The sequence below is a fragment of the Petaurus breviceps genome, unplaced genomic scaffold (assembly GCF_028583685.1).
Source record: "Petaurus breviceps papuanus isolate PSGF00001 unplaced genomic scaffold, PetGlider_PUasm1.0 37, whole genome shotgun sequence".
NCBI classification, from domain to species: Eukaryota; Metazoa; Chordata; class Mammalia; order Diprotodontia; family Petauridae; genus Petaurus; species Petaurus breviceps.
This window is the reverse complement of record NW_027186296.1, coordinates 6,879,057-6,897,966: the sequence shown is the minus strand read 5'-3', so window position 1 is coordinate 6,897,966 and position 18,910 is coordinate 6,879,057. Positions and strand designations below refer to the sequence as shown.

General features: G+C 37.3%; 1 protein-coding gene across 1 annotated transcript; it reads left to right on the top strand.

The window, feature by feature from the left end:
• Positions 1 to 14,664: 14,664 nt before the first annotated feature.
• On the top strand, positions 14,665 to 18,444 carry LOC138168428 (olfactory receptor 4K1-like). The gene is made up of 2 exons (XM_069097453.1): positions 14,665 to 15,861; positions 18,414 to 18,444. Exons 1-2 carry the CDS (start codon positions 14,954 to 14,956, stop codon positions 18,442 to 18,444), a joined length of 939 nt encoding a protein of 312 aa, XP_068953554.1. The 5' UTR covers positions 14,665 to 14,953.
• Positions 18,445 to 18,910: the final 466 nt, after the last annotated feature.

Here is an 18,910-nt window from a genome sequence, read left to right as displayed (position 1 = left end):
TAGATGACCACCATAAGAAAGAAACCTCCTAACTAAGACACATTCCCTAGAAGATCATTAGTCTGTTACTGAATTATGTTGTTTTACTTTAATATTATCCCTAAAATGGGGGGAAAAAGTTAGATGAAATTTGCCCCTAGTTTTAACTGATAATGAGGATTATGGCTAATTAAACAATCTTAATTAAAAATGGACTTACTTTAAAATAGAATATATTGATTATGATAAATTTATTTTCAAGTTCCTACCCTTTGCATAATTGGAAATATGGAAGGTATTTGCACTTCAAATGGATAATAAAGAGTAGTTTCATTAGGATCTGTAACATGGAGAGAGAAAATGAATATTAATACTGAGTCCCAATTATAGATTTTCACGTTCCTTGAAAAAAGCAAACATAAGGAAAAATGAAGTTCCCATCTACAACTACTCTAAATATGGTAAGTTGACTTCTATAGTTAACTCAGTTTTCTGGCCACAATTCTTCCAGCTTGATGCCCACATGAAATTTAAATAGAACAGAGGAAAACTTACAATTGGAGGACCAAGCATATTTCTCACAAAAAAGTATTATAGAATAGGTGACGGAGAAGTGTGCAGTTGTCTTTGTTGTCAGTTTAGTGTTTTATCTGTACAATGACAAAAGAAATCAACTGTGTTCATGGGTGTTATTCATTATAATAGCAGTACAAACATTTGGGACATCATATGTATAAGAAAAAATTTCTTGGGATTTCAAATAATAAGAAAACTGTTGCAACTGTACAATGCCAAACACTGAAGTGACTAATGATCAACTCAGTCAATGATCCTGGAAGCCTGATGATCATCTGTATATTTCTTCTGAATTGTGCCAAGCACATTTTGTTTCTGCAATTGTTATTAAAATAATTATTCATCCATTGTGGGTGCTTTGTTTCTTTTGCACACTGCCCATGATGGTGGAATAAAAGGTATTTTGTTTGCTTCACTTGATAACAAGTCTACTTTCCATGTATATTTGAGCAGGGTACCAGATCTGATTGATTGACTATACTGTTGATTATACCACCTGTACTGGAGCATGGGGTCAAGGGAAAGGCACAGAATCTCACTTTTACATTACAGACATATTCCTCTTCCATTTATTATTCATATCTGAGGATTTAAAATTGGGTAGTGATCATGTTGGGTAAGGAGAAATTAACTATTATCCCAATAGAATTAGTCCAGCAACAATGAGGTGAATGGAGACTGTTGACCTCTGTGAATAGGGCTGGCTTTACATTTATAGAATATCACAGAATTATAAAGTTTGAAGGGATCCTTTGAAAGACTTAGTATCTCTTATTAACATGATGATCCACCACAGTTCCAAAGGACTCATAATGCAACATGCTATTGATCTCTGTAATGGGAATGCAAATTTGGCAGATCTTCCCTGCCCCTAGGCTAAAGTGCACCAGAAGCCTGGGGAGGGAGACTTGTTTTTCAGTAGATACTTTTTGATTGGCCAGTGGGTCAATAAGGTTGTTACATTCTCTGAGCCAGGAGAGGGCTATATAAACCCTGATGTGTAGCTTTGTTTTGGGACTCACTTTGAGAAGTGTTCTGTGATTTGATCTGAATTTTGGGAAGCCGTTGTTGAGAGTCCCCCAGCTTTAAAAAACCCAGATGTGGAAACCCAGATGTTGACTGGGTATGGATGTAATGGTTGGACAGTTTGGAAATCTGTCTACTTGATCTGTTTCTGTCTTGATAATTCTGCCTGTGTATTTTGAAGTTCGGGATGCTGACCTTTTTCCCCTGAACAAGGTAAACGATATATGTCTGACTGATTAAAGTAAGCTTGTTAACCCATTTTGAGTTGCTTTCCTTTAACAAAGCAGATCCAAGAACCTGTGGTAGCTGCAAACCCTGAGGACGCTTGGGGTGCTTGCCGCTACAATCTCCAGAGAGAGAACAGATAGTTTCATAGTGCAGTTGAATTGCATATTTTTATTTTTTCTTGAAAATGGATAATGTATACATTGTTTTACATTATCATACATATTTGCAAGAGGCTTTGTTTTCTTGCCTACTGACTGGATGAAAGAAGAAATAGGCAAGGGAGAGAATTTAGAAGTAACCTAGGTTCAAGTCCTGTGTCTGACCAGTCCATATACTAATCTTATGACTCCTAGGCAAATCATTCAAATTCTCAGTGCTATGATTATCTTTGAGATTGTTAAGTCAGCAAAGAATTGATGGTTTATATATATATAGAAAGAGTTTTCTCCATGAGAGTTATCTGTACTGCTTATGTAAATCTCAAATACAAATGAAACTTTGTGGGGGTATACTGACTTAAAAAAACATAAATTAACATTGTCTATGCTGTATTGTATTTTTATTTGTTTTATAAAACATTTCCCAATGGCATTTTAGTCTGGTTCATCTCTATTTGGGAGTTTTAAGGGCTTGAGTTCAATATCTCTGCTCTGTACCAATGAAATTCATTGTACCAAAAAATTCATGGGTCTGAATTTTTTTTTAATAGTGAATACTGGAGGGGAAAGAAGATGATGATCAGGGTGCAATGAGCTAAATGCCTAAGAAATGGGAAAATATTTTTGTTGCTACAAGAACACCAGTAATCAATAGCATTCAGATGAATAAACCAGTCAATGTGACTTACTAAAAGGCACTTGAGAGCCTTGCTGCAAACTATGTTCCAAAATGTATAGGCCACAAAAATTTTGGTTCATTAAATTTGCTTGGGCTCTCTCCATAATTCTTACTGCCATTCATACCCTTTTCTGTCATTTCTACCTTATATCATTTCCTGTTTTACAATTGCAAAAGAACATATATATCTGTAAAGCCAAGCATTAGCAGCTCTCCAGAATACTGCTGCTGTGAACAACTCTAAGGTTCTAACCACATAGTATAATGAACTCTCTATTTATTCAGCAGTAAATTAAAGCAAAATTTTCACAGAAACCAAAGTACAGAATTCACGATGTTATAACATAACAACTTATCACTAAAGTGGCCAAATAGTTTTAAATAAAAGATATCATTCAATAAGTCCTTAATTCAACCTTAAGCAGCAAGTGTCCTTATGGGACAGAAAGTACAAAGGTTAAAGTTGTCCAGCCCTAGATCACATTGTCTAAATCTCTCAGTCAAAAAGTCTTCTTTCCTCTTGATTGGAGATTTGTTTCCAATCATCCTTAAGAGGTACAAGGTGCAGAGTACAAAGTTCTCCCACCCCTAGGCCACAGAAATCATCATCTTCTCAGTCAGCATTAAATACCCAAGGAGAGGTCTTTTCATCTTGACTCTAGACTGTCTCTCAGATTCCATGGTTCCTCTTCCATGGTCCCAGCTTTTGCCTGAATTTACCCAACTGTCACCTGATTCAAAGGTAGGCAGCTCTCAGCTCCTCATGCAGTTCCTTGTCCAATTCCTAATCCAGTTCCCATTCCATATTGAAGCTTACAGTGTCCAGTTCATCTCAAGTCCTTCACAGTTTCTCTTTCTGGGAAGAAAAAGCTTAATGGAGCCACAATAACATTCATGGCACATTGCTGGCACCATCATCAATTCACTATCTTCCTGTGAAATCAACACAGACCCACAAACAAAGTCTGAGAACTCAACACAAAATTCAACAAATGTATAGTCCTAGGACCTCTGAAACCCTCCTCTAGACTTATGTAAACAGACAACAAGAAAATCCTCCTTCAGGGATTCCAGTAAGGTCCCAGGGCTTCTGAACAAAGTATCGCAAACAAAAAACTTAACACAGACAGAAGAGACAAACATAGTGCCTGGCCACCACAAAGTTCCCCTTCTCAATTCTGCTCTCTCCCAGCTTGGGCTTCTCCTTATATATGGTCATTAGCTTCTCCCTGGTCTGAGGCTTCCTGTTGGCATCAGCAAGTTCCTTCCACTATGGTGCTCACAAATTCTTTTTTTTTTTAAACCAATGGGGGTTAAGTAACTTGCTCAAGGTTACACAGCCAGGTGTTTCTAGGTGGGAGCTAAGTGTCTGAGCCTGGATTCGATCCCAGGTCATCCCGACTCTGGAGCCGGTGCTCTTACTCGCTGTGCTACCTGGCCACCCCTGGGGCTCACAAATTCTGTTTCTTAACAAAGATTTGATATAATCATGGGCAAGATTCAAAAGAAACTTGAACTGAAACAAGGTGCTAAGTAATTAAATAGCTGAAACAAGGTGCCAAGTACTTCTTTGCTTGCCATTACAATATCTGATCCTATCCATAGCAGAGCCATAGGCCTTAATTATTGAGATGAGAAATTCTATCCTTTTCATGGTTAATACATATTTTCTTTATCATGATGGGGATTAGACATTAGGAAATGAGTGGTTCACTGAGTGATTGTTTGCACTTTGCCTATTTTAGTCCTCTTTACACTCAGACATCAGATCTTCTTATCCAGTGAATAGCGTAGAGCTTGAAAGGATCCAAAAATTTTTCTATGAAGAAAAAACATTGAACAAAAAAAAAGTGATAAAAATTAGAGGTAGGGGTATTTTCAATTTCCTTTAATTTCTGTCTTTAATTAGCCCTCACCTAAGTTTCTTAGGGTCCTGGGAATGTGTGACCATGCTTCATGTCAAGGTTACATGAGGCAAGGGACTCCTGTGAAAAGAAGCATGGGAGGGGTGGCTAGGTGGTGCAGTGAGTAAGAGTGCCGGCCCCAGATTCGGGAGGACCTGGCATCGGTTCCGGCCTCAGATATTTAACACCCACACAAAAAGACTGGCCGTGTAACCTTGGGCAAGTTACTTAACCCCAATTGCTTTAAAAAAAAAGAAAAAAAGAAAAGAAGCATGGGATAGCAACAAATGGGATAAAGTTATAAACTCTCTGAAAATGACAAAAAATCTAGGTGACCTTGTAAGAGGCATAGTGGACAGGATATGGACATGAAGACAGGGAGCATCTAGGTTTAAATACTGCCTTATTATACTTCACACTGTGTGAACCCAGGCAAATCCCTTAACTTCCTGAGATTCATTTTCCTCATTTGCAAAAAGGGTGATGATCCAGATGGCCTTTAAGGTACCTTTCATGTGGTCTATGGTCAAGTGACACTGGCTTACTTAATATTTTCCATACAGGACACTCTAAATTCTGGAATTTTTTATTAGCTGTGCCCCCATGTCTGGAACTCTCGCCTTTCTCATTTAAACTTCCTGTCTTCCTGGATTCTTTCAAGTGTCAGTTAAAAACCCACCTTCTTCTACAAGGAGACTTTCCCACTACTCCTTAACCCTAATGCCTTTTCTCTGAGATTATCTCTAATTTATCCTCTGTATAGCTTGTTCATTCTTTGTATGTTGTCTCAGCCATTAGACTATGGGCTCCTTGAGAGTTGGGCCTTTTTTTGGCTTTCTTTTAATCCTCAATGTTTAACATAGCGATTGGCACATAGGCATTTAAAAAAAGTTTGTTGACTTTACAATATGACTTCCTGGGTCTAAATTTATGATTTGTATTCCTTATGGGATGTGCCCTCTTGACATCACAAAGCAACAATTTAAAACTTCTTATCCCTGTGTCCCTGGAAAAATCAAAGAAGAATATTTTAATAAGTCCCACAGCAAGATGACTTCATCTCACAAATATTTTCCTATTGGTCACTCATAATTGTGGTTAGTGTTCTGAGTTTTAATTTTTGGCTAGATAAAAGATAAATAGATGTGGTTTTGTTCATAGAAAGGTGATTAATTTCAAAGAATGATGATTTCTGAGTTTCCTTTTCTTTTTCCTGAGTCTGTTCCTTTTGAATCTGCTTCAGAACTGGTAGGTAGATAGAGATAAGATTCACTCACATCAAAGATACAACTTAGGCTCCATGATGACAAATTTAAAAAGGGGTAGAGGAAGAGGTCTTAGCTGATAGTTATCTTAAAGGTCAAGAAGATTTTAACACTTATTAGAAGCATATCAGATACCTAAGATGTTTTTGTGACTTTTTACTTCAATGGTATTCAATGAATTCATGGTCTTGGAATCTATATTTGACTTAGGTCTTTGGCTCCTTTAATAAAAAATATGGGCAAAATTAAGAGTTGCCCTTCAAGGCAGACAGAACAGAGAAGAAGCTAAGAAGTAGGAATGAACCTTAAGGGAATATTTTGGTGTCTAGGCGTGGTTTACTCATTTGACATAATTAGCATGCTTTTCAATTTTCAGCATCCATCCTGGATTTTTGTGGAACATGTGAGAAAAGGTGACGTTTCTACTCTGACTAAGCAGGACTGATGATGATGATGATGATGATGATGATGATGATGATGATGATTGCTATTTGTCATTAGGAAAGAGACTGAAAAAAGGAATGTTAGCTTCAGGGAAAATAGAAACACATTCAGAGGATGAGATGGGATTTATATTGAGCCCCTGAAAATTGGGGAGGTCAAATGTTTTGAGTAAAGTCTTTCAACTAAATTGGGGAGTTCTCAGCACTAGAAGCCCATGTAAATAATTTCCATTTGACTTAGCTTTCTTAAGAGCATGGAAGCAATATTGTTAAGGTTCCTAGAACTTCTCATCATGCAGCCAGTCAGCCCTCAAGACCCATTGTGAGATATCAGTGAGAGGGGCAGCTAGGGGGTGTAGTGGAAAGTGCACTGGCCTTGGAGTCAGGAGGACCTGAGTTCAGATCTGACCTCCAACACATGTCACTTACTAGCTGTGTGACCCTAGGCAAGTCACTTAATCCTGACTGCCTTGCAAAAAATATAGATATCAGTGATTATAATCTGGCTTGTTCCATCCATCCTCTCTTCTATTAGCTACCTCATACTTTTGATCACAGAGGGTAGTTTAGAAAAAGGTAATCCCTTAAAGACCTAAAACCTTTTGCTGGCTATTCCACATACTGTGTGTCTTCAGCCAAATTACTTAGCCTCTCTGAGTCCAGATTTTCTCATCTGTAACATAGGGATAATAATACTTGTACTCTTTGCCTTATAAGGATGTTGTAAAGAAAGGTCTCTGATATCCCTTAAGTTCTAGAAAAAAAAAGTATGAGGTATTGGCAATGTGAGTCAACTCATTGCTATAGGAAGGGGATTTGGGAACAAATTAATAAACTAGGCTTTCTTGATTTAAGTAATCCACCATTTTAAAGACAGAGAAAAGAACTCACTCAGAGGCTCAGTCATTGTCATGCTCTATGAGTACTATGGGGGTATGGTAGGATAAAGGTGCACATCATGTATAATATCCCAATAAAATCCGGGAGATGGTTATTTAATTGAAAGAGAATTTCCTGCCCATTTTGTAGAGTAAGTGAAAACTATGTCTACAGAATAGAAAAAATCTATCTGAATTTTAAAATAATTTTGTCTAACATCCATAATGCACATATGTACAGTCACATTATACACACATGTACACACATATGTATGTAGATATAAATATGTGTGTTTGTGTGTATACATACCCATACATACAAATGGGTATGGGAATACACATACACACAAATTTTCCTAAAAAATCTTAATGCAATTTTTGCCCTAAGACTTTGGGGATACCCCATATACATATGTATGCACCTGTACATGCATATATGATTCCATCTATTTATACATATGCACATATATGTATGTATATGTGTAACAAATACAAGTACTTAATGAATTTCTACATGACAAAGTCAGAGTAGGGGGAGCTGGTTCAGTTTTGAAAGAATTCAATCAGACCTTCTCTTTAGCCAAAGGAAGCTTTATTGACATAAAAGCATAAGGGCTTGAGACTTAGCAAAGAGCTAAACAAAGGCATTGATATAGGAAAAAGACCAGAATTACAGGCACAGAAAGTTAAATAACCTATAGGATGATGATGTAATTTTAAGGTTTCTAATGGGGGTTGGATAGGTACAAACAAGGTGAGGAAAGTGGTTGATATAGGAAAAGGAAAATAGGGGAAATTTTATGACCCAGGATGGGAGGGTGACAAGGAATTCCATGGTCTAGAACAAGGCAGAAGTTTTATGGCATTTCAAGATAAGTAAAGAGACTTTAGGACTCTCAGGCTCAGGAGGGCCTCCCAAGATACAGAGAAAGAAACCCTCAATATTATATTAACCCTTAGGGCACCTTTGTATCCACATTATTTCCTCACCCAACCACTAGGCAGGAGAATTCTTTTGGGAAAAAGGGACAAAAGTTATTGTCTTCAGTAGCTGCTTCTTGCTGTACAGGGGTGAAGAGTCCATTTCAGGGACCCAGAATTGGTTCAGCAGGGGTGATCAGCGTGGGGTGTGGAATGCGGTGCCAGCTGAGTCCAGGATGGTGAGAGGCAGGACACCAAAAGTAGAGATTGGTATCCTAAAATCTGAAAGTGGACTTTCTGCAGGCAAGAAGACACAAAGCAAACCAGGAGGTTAAATAAGCATGGACCAAGTATAAGAGCAAGTAACATAATTGATTATGGGTCAGAATGGGGGAAAGAAGGGAAAGGAACCACGACCCCAGGAGAAGGTAGGAGGAATATCAGGCTGGAGTGGATGTCTTGCATCCAAGAAGCTACCTGTAAAACCCTCTGAGTGGTCAAAGGATAAATTCCATGCAGAGTCTTCAGGGAATAATGGGAGAGCTATGGGGAGTAAGCTAGTATCCTGGGAATGATGGTGACACACACAGAAATCATGTACTCTGCCCTGCCCCACAGAGTTCCATATTCGAATTAAGGCATTAGACTTCCAGTACCTAGGAAGCAGACCTAACCCTAGGCGCAGGGTACGAATCAAGAATCGGTGGGTTACAACCAAAAGTGGTTCAAGAGGGGGCCCAGAACACAGCATAGCTAGAAAGCACACAGGCAAGTCCCCACAGTGAGGGGCTTCGGTGCATAGTCTCCTTTGATCACTTTTCTGGCTGGTCACACCTTGTATCTTATCTTCCATCTCATATCCTGCCTCCTGCTTGCTTCATCTGCCTCAGCACTCCTGTCTGCCTCACCATCCACCCAAATGCTTTTGGGAGAGCTGTCTGTCCCTGCCTGAGTAGAGGCGGGAAGGGGAGTAAAATGAGGCTGAAGCAGCATCCAGGGTATGAAGAGAATATGGAAAACGTACCCTTGTTGCATGACCATCTCAGGTGGACAGCTGATAGTCTAAGAGACACAAATCTGACAGACAAGTTCAATATGCAGGGCCCAAACAGAGAATAGAGGAAAACAAAGAAAGAAATCAAGAGAACCCCAAGAGGCTATTATTTACTTTTGACATACAGAATTATCTGATCTTGTTATTTTCTCAAGTTTCCACTCTGATTCTAATTCTTTAGGAGGACCAGATGCTATTGAGGATCCAAATCTATACGTGTAAATATAAGTAACAACACTTTGTAGGTAGAAGCTTTCAATTATATCAACAATTTGCAGGTAGAAGTTTTCTATCCTTGAGTTCAATAATTCTACAAATGAATTTTCTTATAAGAGATTGACTTTTACTCCAGTTATCATAAAAGACTTGGGAGGATTCTTAAGTAATTAATTCCAAAACAGTGCATACCAGTAAGTTGCTTATAACAAAATGTGTTCGTACCACAGAACACACAGTATAAACAGGTATTATTTCCACAATAGTAACAAACTTTGAATGAAGTTGATTTTTCCATTGATACAAAAGTATTCCATAATTTACCTCCCTTTAAGAAATTTGCACTGAAATTCTTTTCCACAGATACAAGACTTTTCTGATCTAGTTTCAGTAATTAATAGAATAACAGCTAGGTCCCTCAAACAGTTGTACCAATACTCAATTATTCCAACATCATTTTGAAACACTTAAGGACCTTATTCCACACAGACACATATCTAATGACAGGCAGATGACTAGACCAAATACCCATTTACCAAGTTCTTTAACATATAAAGAGGAATATAATCTGAGGCTGAATAGCCCAAATCCTAAACACACACTTTATTATAGTAGCTCAGATGTATCCACACCTCAGTCTGTGGGATAATTATTCAACACTGTTTGCACCTTTGTTTCACTAACTTCTTTTCCTATTATTCCCACAACATTCAGAAAGAATGTTGTATTCCAGGGGTTTAATAATTTACAGTTGTTTGGGGGTATGGGATGACTACACAACCAGATTGAAAGCAGCAAAATTTCACATATGTGTATTCTGCTCACATGTATTTCACTTCCACTTGTTTTGATTACAGAGATTTGCCATAAAAGGAAAGGCAAGGACATAAATAGATAAAACATCACAGTTTTCCAACCATGCATCGCCAGTCCCTTATTATTATTCCCTTCTTATAGGAAGACTCAGAAATAGTCAGGTAGAAAACATTCCTTTTCAAAGGAACACAGGATCCCATCCTAAACTGAGGCTAGGATTGTCCTCTCAGTTTTTCCAGACACAGATCAAATATGAGAGCAAGTAAAGTTACAACTGTAACAGTCACATTCTCTGAATACCTTGTGGCATTTCTCTCAGAAGGTGGATTATTGACTATTGACTATTAATGGATTTTTATGATCCATCAGACAACTCTGTTATAGTTCCAAGAGCTTTTACCTCAGATGGCAAGTTAAACTAATCAAGAATTTACCAGGACTCACACCTCAAATTTAAACTTGTCCTCATGCAAAAGCCAGTCACTAGAGATCATTTCTATATATTTACAAATTCTCAGCATGCCAAGTGCCCTGTTTAGGAACTCTATCACCCAAACAAGTTCTTTGGCAAAGTTATAAAATTGGAGAGGATGGAGAAGGGACACCTGCGAAGGAGCTGCCCTTTCCATTCCATAGGATAGAACTGCTGTAGGCTGTGCTTTTGACTAGCCCTGGGGACTGCTCTGAATGGGAAGAATCCTCCTTTCCATACAACACACACACACACAGAGTAATCAATTACCATCTCTAGGTTTTAGCATTAAAACATAACCAACAATCTTAAGTTTTCGTAAGTGATAGCCAAAAGAAGGATGGACTGTCTTGCCCAGTGCAGACGACTGATGGCTTCTTACCTCATGGGACGTACTTCCAGGCTTTGGGTTCTGGAGGCTCAGGGCCACTACCAGCCAGATCCTCATGATAGCTGATGCCCCTTTCTCTTCCCTCCTTCTTAGCAGGTGGGAGGAGGTGAATTTGCAGGTTGCCGGGGAAGGGTGAAACTCTCTTTTCCTAATCTGATCTTGGATGAGAAGAGTTAATAGAAAAATTCCAGGGCTATTTATAGTTGTACTGAGATACCTTCTTGACTCAAGGGGGAGGGAGTTGGGGGGAAAGGAAGTGACAGAGGATTGTACATATTAGGGATTTAATGTTTGCTGAATTAAATTGAATCAAGCATAATTGACCTTAGGGAAATATGACATGTCCTTTTTTCCCAGTTAACTTTTTTTTCCACTTGTTTGTTGTATAAATAGTATGAAAGGGTCATAATGTTTTTCAGGGCTTATCTTAATAATTATTTTGACTTGATACTTATCTTGATAGCCAGAATAACTTCCTTTTGTCTTCCCACCTAGTTGACTGTTTTCATTTTCAATTCCTATGCTAAGCTAGCCCATTTTGTGGTCCATACTCATACTCCCAGACCTATAAATATTTTTTAATAACTATTTGAGCTGATGGAGACAGGAGGCAAGGCAGGACTTAGCTGCAAGAAGCCACCACGTACTACTCTCTTGACTTACAAACCTTCCCTCTCTATAATAGTATTTTCCATGGGACGCTTGTCTGTATATAATTTCTGAGCCAGACCAGTATCTTAGATTAGGAGAAAAGAGAAAAAAGTCTTCCCTATAACTGTCCCTTTAGACTCCATATGCCCCTGCTAGTAATTTCTTTCTTCCTAAGGAGTATTAGCTATATGTTAATGAAGTTTTTATTCAGGCATACTGGAACTTTCCAAAAGCCTTTGGTTATGTAGTGACCAAGTGGAGTTTTTGGTCTAACACCCTGATGTCAAAGGTCAAGCAATTACCATTTAATTCTCCTGTTGGAGTTCAGGATTAGAAACAGGAAAGATTTCAGAATGAAAATGTCAAGCAGAGAGTTGTTCTGTGATGATAAAAGATTTTATCATGATAAAAGATATGGTGGGAATATCAATGAATTGGGAGTCAGCAGCTTTAACTTCAAAATCTCAGCTCAGTCACTACTAGGGTGATCTTGGACAAGCCACTTATAACCTTCATTGGCCTCAGTTTCCTGAGGGTGTTGTATTAGGACCCTAAGGTCCCTTCTCAGACTAAATCTTTTATACATTTAAGGAAATAATGAACTTGTATATATGACATTTTTTAAAGTGCAGTGCAGAGTTGGAAGAAGATGCAGATATCTAAAAAGTAGTTGGACTCCGTGAAGCAGTGATAAGTATTTCTATGTTCCTTCTTTCTCTTTTTAAATATCGATTTTCATGTCTTAGAGTACATGCACTTTCTCTCTCCATACACACACACACACACGTATAATTAACAAGCACTTATTTATTCTTCTTCCATTTCTTTACCCAATTAAAAAAAAAAAGAAAAATGAAGCTCCTGTAATAAATAAGCATAACCTAACAAAATGAATTTAGGAAGCACTCTCTGGAAGTGATCTATAATTATCAGACATAAATATATAAAAGAAAAAACAATAACTTCAAATATGGTATGAATTACTACTATTTTAAATATTTGCTAAATTATTTAACAATGTGAGTCTGTGTTGTATACAAGATAACATGTTTGGCCAGAAGGAATTTGCATTTGTGGCAGAAAAATTGCAAAGAATTCCTTCGTCTTCCAAACTTAGTCATTTTAAAGAAGTTTATAGTTGGGTGTGGAGTGGGGAAATAAAGACATAAGTATTCCTAATTGTGTAAGATGACCCCTCTGTCTTGTTCTAGGAGTTTGAGAGAAGTTTCAACAGAAAAAAAAATGTCAGAAAAGTTGTGAATAAAAGTCTCTGAAAGTTCTTCCACTGTTTTCCTACAGGGCAGGAAACATTCTTTTTCCTTTCTCTTAGCCCTTAACTCTCTCCCCTTCCTTGAACTAGAATAATTTTTAGTTTATTTTTCAAAAAAAAAAATTTAAACTTTTTTTATATCACCATAATTTCCCCAGTTATCTTCTTACTTGATGACCACATATAAAGATGATTTTTGACTCTTATGAAATTTGCTACTGTGGGATTCAGACCATCTGAAACAAAGTGGTACAATACAGAATGCAATTTTACAACTACGATTAAGTGTATAATCACAGTTCAAATTCAATTCACAACATTCAAAGCGTCCATTATCTGCACTAAATTCCTAAGGCATAGTTTTGACCTGGTGAAATCATGGACATGGAGATTTTTCATTGGTTTAGGGACCCCTCAACATGGACATTTCTTCCACTAATGCAGATTAGCATCTCAATGAAATTGGCAACTCCAGATATTAAGTCAAATCAACAAGCAGTTATTAAGCTTAATCTGCATGCTGGGCACGGTGTTAAATTCTAGGGGTACGAAGAAAAGCAAAAGTAGTCCCTGCTCTCAAGCGACTTGCCCATGGTCGTATAGCCAGTAATGTCAGAGGTAGAACTGAAATCCAGGTCTTCCTGACCTTAAGAGTGGCTGTTTTTCCAAGATGCCAAACTGTCTTTCTGGCTCCTTATTACCGATTAGATACAACATAAACTTTTTCTGGCATTAAAGACCTCCATAATCTGGCTCCAACCAACTTTATTTCACATTATTTCCCTTCATGGTCTTTAAATTTCAGACAAACTATATAGTAACACTTTTCCAATCTCATCCTGCCCTCTCCTTCCTCTGTGTACCTTCTTCCTAGGCTCTCTTCCATTCCTGGAAAATACTCCCTCATACCTCTCCCTTCAAGACCTATTTCAGATGCTACCAGGAAGTCTTTTTTGAACCTTGTCAGCTGAAAATGAGAATTAATTATCCCTTGTACTTTTCCTGAATCCCTCCTTTGCCTCCCTCACATTCAAGCTTGTGCCATATTCACCTGTGTTTTTTATGTATCTTGCCTATTAGATTATAATCTCCATGAAGTCAAGGATTAGGTTACTTTTCAAGTTTGTATTCCCAGTGCCTTGTGCACTATTATAGATGTGCTGAATTGAAAAGGTGATGTGGCCTTGGGGTTGTAGAGTTGACCTTGGAGCTAGGAATATCTAGGTTCAAGTTCTGCCTCTGACATACAATGGTAGTATGACCTTGGATAAGTCACCTATGCCTTAGAGAGTCCCTCTCTTCCTTTGGGATGCAACTCAGGAGCTATCTTTTGGGTGAAGCTTTTCTTGATCTGTCCAGGTGCTATTACTTTCTCTTCAAGACTACCTTGCATATAACTACTATGTATGTTCATATATTAACTCTCCATTCACACTCTATATTTTATATGTACTTGTTCCCCTCATCTCTGTTAGAAGATGAACTCATTGTGAGTAGATTCTTTGTACTTGTATCTCCCTCACCTAGTATATAGTATTCAGCACATGTAAGCATTTTATAAATACTTATTTATTAATTTATTAACTTTGCAGGCCCTAGGCAGCTCTCTATGATTTTTTGTTGCAGAGAGTATCAACAAATTAGAGGAAATTCCTCACTGGATATACATACATACATACACACATACATACATACATATATACATACATGCATACTATCTGTACACATATAGTTATATATCATAAAACTAGATTTTATGTAATATAGTTATACACATATAGGTATGTGTGTGTATATATACATATTATATGTGTATGTGCATATATTTGTATGTATATATATATATACATTTATATATTTAATTATATGAGTGTAATCACAGATCTAGTCCCTCTTCCTCACTGAGTGAACTTCATTTTGCAATAAAGAAAAAAAGGGAGGGAGAAGTCATCCTTTAATGCAGTGATTAAACCCATGCCATCTTTTTTTTCCCTTCCAGCTAACTTCAACCCCCTGGGTTCTATAAATGGAGTGGAGCAACAAGTCAGTGGTGACTGAGTTCATTCTGTTGGGTCTGTCTAGTTCTTGGGGATTCCAGCTCTCCCTGTTCTTCATCTTCTCTGTTTTTTATGGAGCTGCTGTGCTGGGTAATCTGCTTATTATCCTCACAGTCATTACGGACGCTCGCCTGCACTCCCCCATGTACTTCCTCCTCAGTAATCTCTCCTTCATTGATGTGTGTCAGGCCACCTTTGCCACCCCCAAAATGATTGCTGATTTCCTCAGTGAGCACAAGACCATCACCTTTGAGGGTTGCATGTCTCAAATCTTTTTCCTTCATGTATTTGGGGGCAGTGAAATGTTGCTTCTTGTGGCAATGGCATATGACAGGTACATTGCTATATGCAAACCCCTTCACTATATGACCATCATGAGTCAGCGTGTATGCACAGTTTTGGTGGGGATCTCATGGGCTATTGGCATCTTGCACTCAGCAAGCCACTTGGCTTTCACGTTGAACCTTCCTTTCTGTGGGCCCAACAAAGTGGACAATTTCTTCTGTGACCTTCCCCTAGTGCTCAAGCTTGCTTGCTTAGACACCTACTTCCTGGAGATCATGGTGCTAACCAATAGTGGGCTGCTTTCTCTTATCTGCTTTATCCTCTTACTAATTTCTTACACAGTTATCCTTTTCACTGTACGGCATCAATCCTCGAGGGGAACCTCAAAAGCACTTTCCACTCTCTCTGCTCATGTTACTGTTGTGGTGCTTTTCTTTGGACCACTGATCTTTATCTACATTTGGCCTTTTGACAGTTTTCCCATTGATAAGTTTATCTCTATATTTTTCACTGTTTTTACTCCATTCTTGAACCCAATCATTTATACTCTGAGGAATGAAGAAGTGAAGGCAGCCATGAGGAAACTGAGAAGTAAGTGCATAGATTCCCGCTTCCAAAAGAAAGGGGAGGTATGCAAGAGAGAGTCAATAGCTTGGAAAAGAAAGGACAAACATTGACTGTAGAAAACAGCTCTTTAAAAGGTAGAATTGGCAAAAAGGAAAAGGAGGCACAAAATCTCACTGAAGGGAAGGACAACTTAAAAATTAAAGTGGACCAAGTGGAACAGGAGGTACAAAATCTAATTGAAGAAAACAATTCGTTAAAAGTTAGAATTGGGCAAGTGGAAGCCAATACCTCTAAGAGACATCAACAATCAGTCTAACAAAATGAAAATAATGAAAAAAATAGAAGAAAACATGAAATAACTCACTGGATAAACAACTGATCTGTAAAATATATCCAGGGGAGATACTTTAATAATTATTGGTCTGCCTGTAAACCATGGTTGTAAAAAGAGTCTGGACAGCATCTTTCAAGAAATCATCAAAGGAAACTACCCTGAGGTCCTAGAATCAGAAGGTTAAATAACCATTGAAATAATACAGATATAATCTCCTGAAAGAGGTCCCAAATTGAAAATACCAAGGAATATTGAAGCCAAATTGAAAACTTTTCAGGTCAGAGAGAAGATACTGCAAGCAGTCAGAAACAAACAATTTAAATATTGTGGAACCACAATGAGAATTGTGGGGGACTTTGCAGCTTCAACTTTAAAAGATCAGAAGACTTGGAATATGATATTCTATAAGGCAAAGAAGCTTGGATTACAATCAAGGATCAACTACCCAGCAAAATTTAGCATAATCTTTCAAGTGAAGAGATGGGCATTCAATGAAATAGGGGACTTCCAAATTTTCCTGATGAAAAGACCAGCCTCAAAAGAAATTTTAATCTTCAAATACAAGACTCAAGGGAGGCATAAAAAGGTAAATAGGAAAGAAAAAAGTAACAACAATGAATGTGGGGTGCAACTAAATAAGCTAGAAAAAGAACAAATTAAAAACTCTAATTAAACACCAAATTAGAAATTCTGAAAACCAAAGGAGAGGTTAATAAAATTGAAATTAAGAAAACTATTGAAATAATAAATAAAACTATGAACTGGTTTTATGAAAAACATAGATAAACCTTTGGTTAATTTGGTTAAGAAAAGAGAGAAGAAAAACCAAATTACCAGTATCTAAAATGAAAAGAGTGAATTCGCCACCAGTGAAGAAGAAATTGAAACAACTGTATGCCAAGGAATTTGATAATCTTAGTGAAATGGGTGAATATATACAAAAACATAAATTGCCCAAATTAACAAAAGAGGAAATAAAATACTTAACCCCATTTCAGAAAAATAAATTAAACAAGCCATCAATGAACTCTTTAAGAAAAAATCTCCAGGGTCAGATAGATTTACAAGTGAACTCTATCAAACATTGAAAGAACAATTAGTTTCAATACTATACAAACGATTTGGGAAAATAGGAGAAGGCATCCCACCAAATCCTTTTTATGATAGGAATATGGTGCTGATACCTAAACTTGAAAGAGTCAAAACAGAGAAAAAAAATTATAGACCAATTTCCCTAATGAATACGGATGCAAAATTTTTTTACAAATATTATTTTATTTTTATCCTCACAGCAACTCCAAGAGGTCAGTGCTATAATTATCTCTATTTTATTATATTTTTTAAAAATTATTTTTAGTTTTCAACATTAATTTCCCCAAGATTTTGGTTACAAATATTCTCCCTGTTTTTCCCCTACCTCCCACCCCAAGACTGAAAGTATACTGAATACCCCTTCCCCCAATCTGCTTTTTCTTATATCCTCCCCTATGCCACCTCTAACTTTCAAGTAGGTTAGGATGAATTTCTATACCCCAGTGCCTGTATATCTTATTTTCCAATTGCATGTAAAAAAAAATTTTTTTAACATTTTTTAAAAAACTTTGATTTCCAGATTCTTTCTCTTGTTCCCTCCTCACCCACCCCCACTGAGAAAATAACCAATTTAATGTAGGTTAAACATGTGTAGTTACACAAAATATTTCCATAGTAGTTATATTGTGAAAGACTAACCGTATTTCCATCTATCCTATACCACCCCAACTTATTCTATTTTATTCTTTGACCCTGTCCCTTTTCAAAATGTGTGCTTCTAACTACCCTCTCTTCCAATTTTCCCTCCCTTCTATCATCCTACCTCTTATCCCCTTTTCCCCTACTTTCTTGCAAGGTAAGATACCCAAGGGAGTGTGTAGGTTATTCCCCCTTAAGCCAAATTCAATGACAAGAAGGTTGACCCATTCCTTTTGACCTTTCTGCTTTTCCCCTCCATTGCAACAGTTCTCTCTTGCTTGATTTAAATGGGATAATTTACCCTATTCTATCTCTCCCTTTCTCCTCTCATTATAATCCTCTCTCACCTCTTAATTTTATTTTTAGATATCATCCCTTCCTATTCAAATGATCTGGTGCCCTCTATGTATACATTTACACACATATACACACACTTACATATATATTTATACACACATACACTCTCCTATGCATACATATACATATATATATATACACATATATATTCCCTTCAAATATTCTCATACTGAGAAAATCTCATGAGTTACGAATTTTGTTTTTTCCATGGAGGAATGTAAATAGTTGAACTTTAATAAGTTCCTTATGATTTCTTTTTCCTGTTGACCTCATGCTCCTCTGGCTTCTTGCATTTGAAAGTCAAATTTTCTGTTCAGCTCTGGTTTTTTCATCAAGAATACTTGGAAGTACTCTCTTTCATTGAATGACCATATTTTACCCTGAAACATTATACTCAGTTTTGATGGGTAGGTGATTCTTGGTTTGAATCCTAGCTCCTTTGACCTCTGGAATATTATATTCCAAGCCCTTCAATTCCTTAAAGTAGAAACTGCTAGAGCCTGTGTTATCCTGATTGTGTTTCCACAATACTCAAATTCTTTCTTTCTGACAGCTTGTAGTATTTTCTCCTTGACCAGGGAACCCTAGAATTTGTCTATGATATTCCTTGGAGTTTTCTTTTGGGGATCTTTTTCAAGAAGCAATTGGTGAA

Coding starts and splice junctions, on each gene's coding strand:
- LOC138168428 (XM_069097453.1), top strand. CDS start 14,954: ATGGAGTGGAGCAACAAGTCAGTGGTGACTGAGTTCATTCTGTTGGGT. Junction 15,862..18,413: donor GCCATGAGGAAACTGAGAAG/TAAGTGCATAGA, acceptor ATATATTCCCTT/CAAATATTCTCATACTGAGA.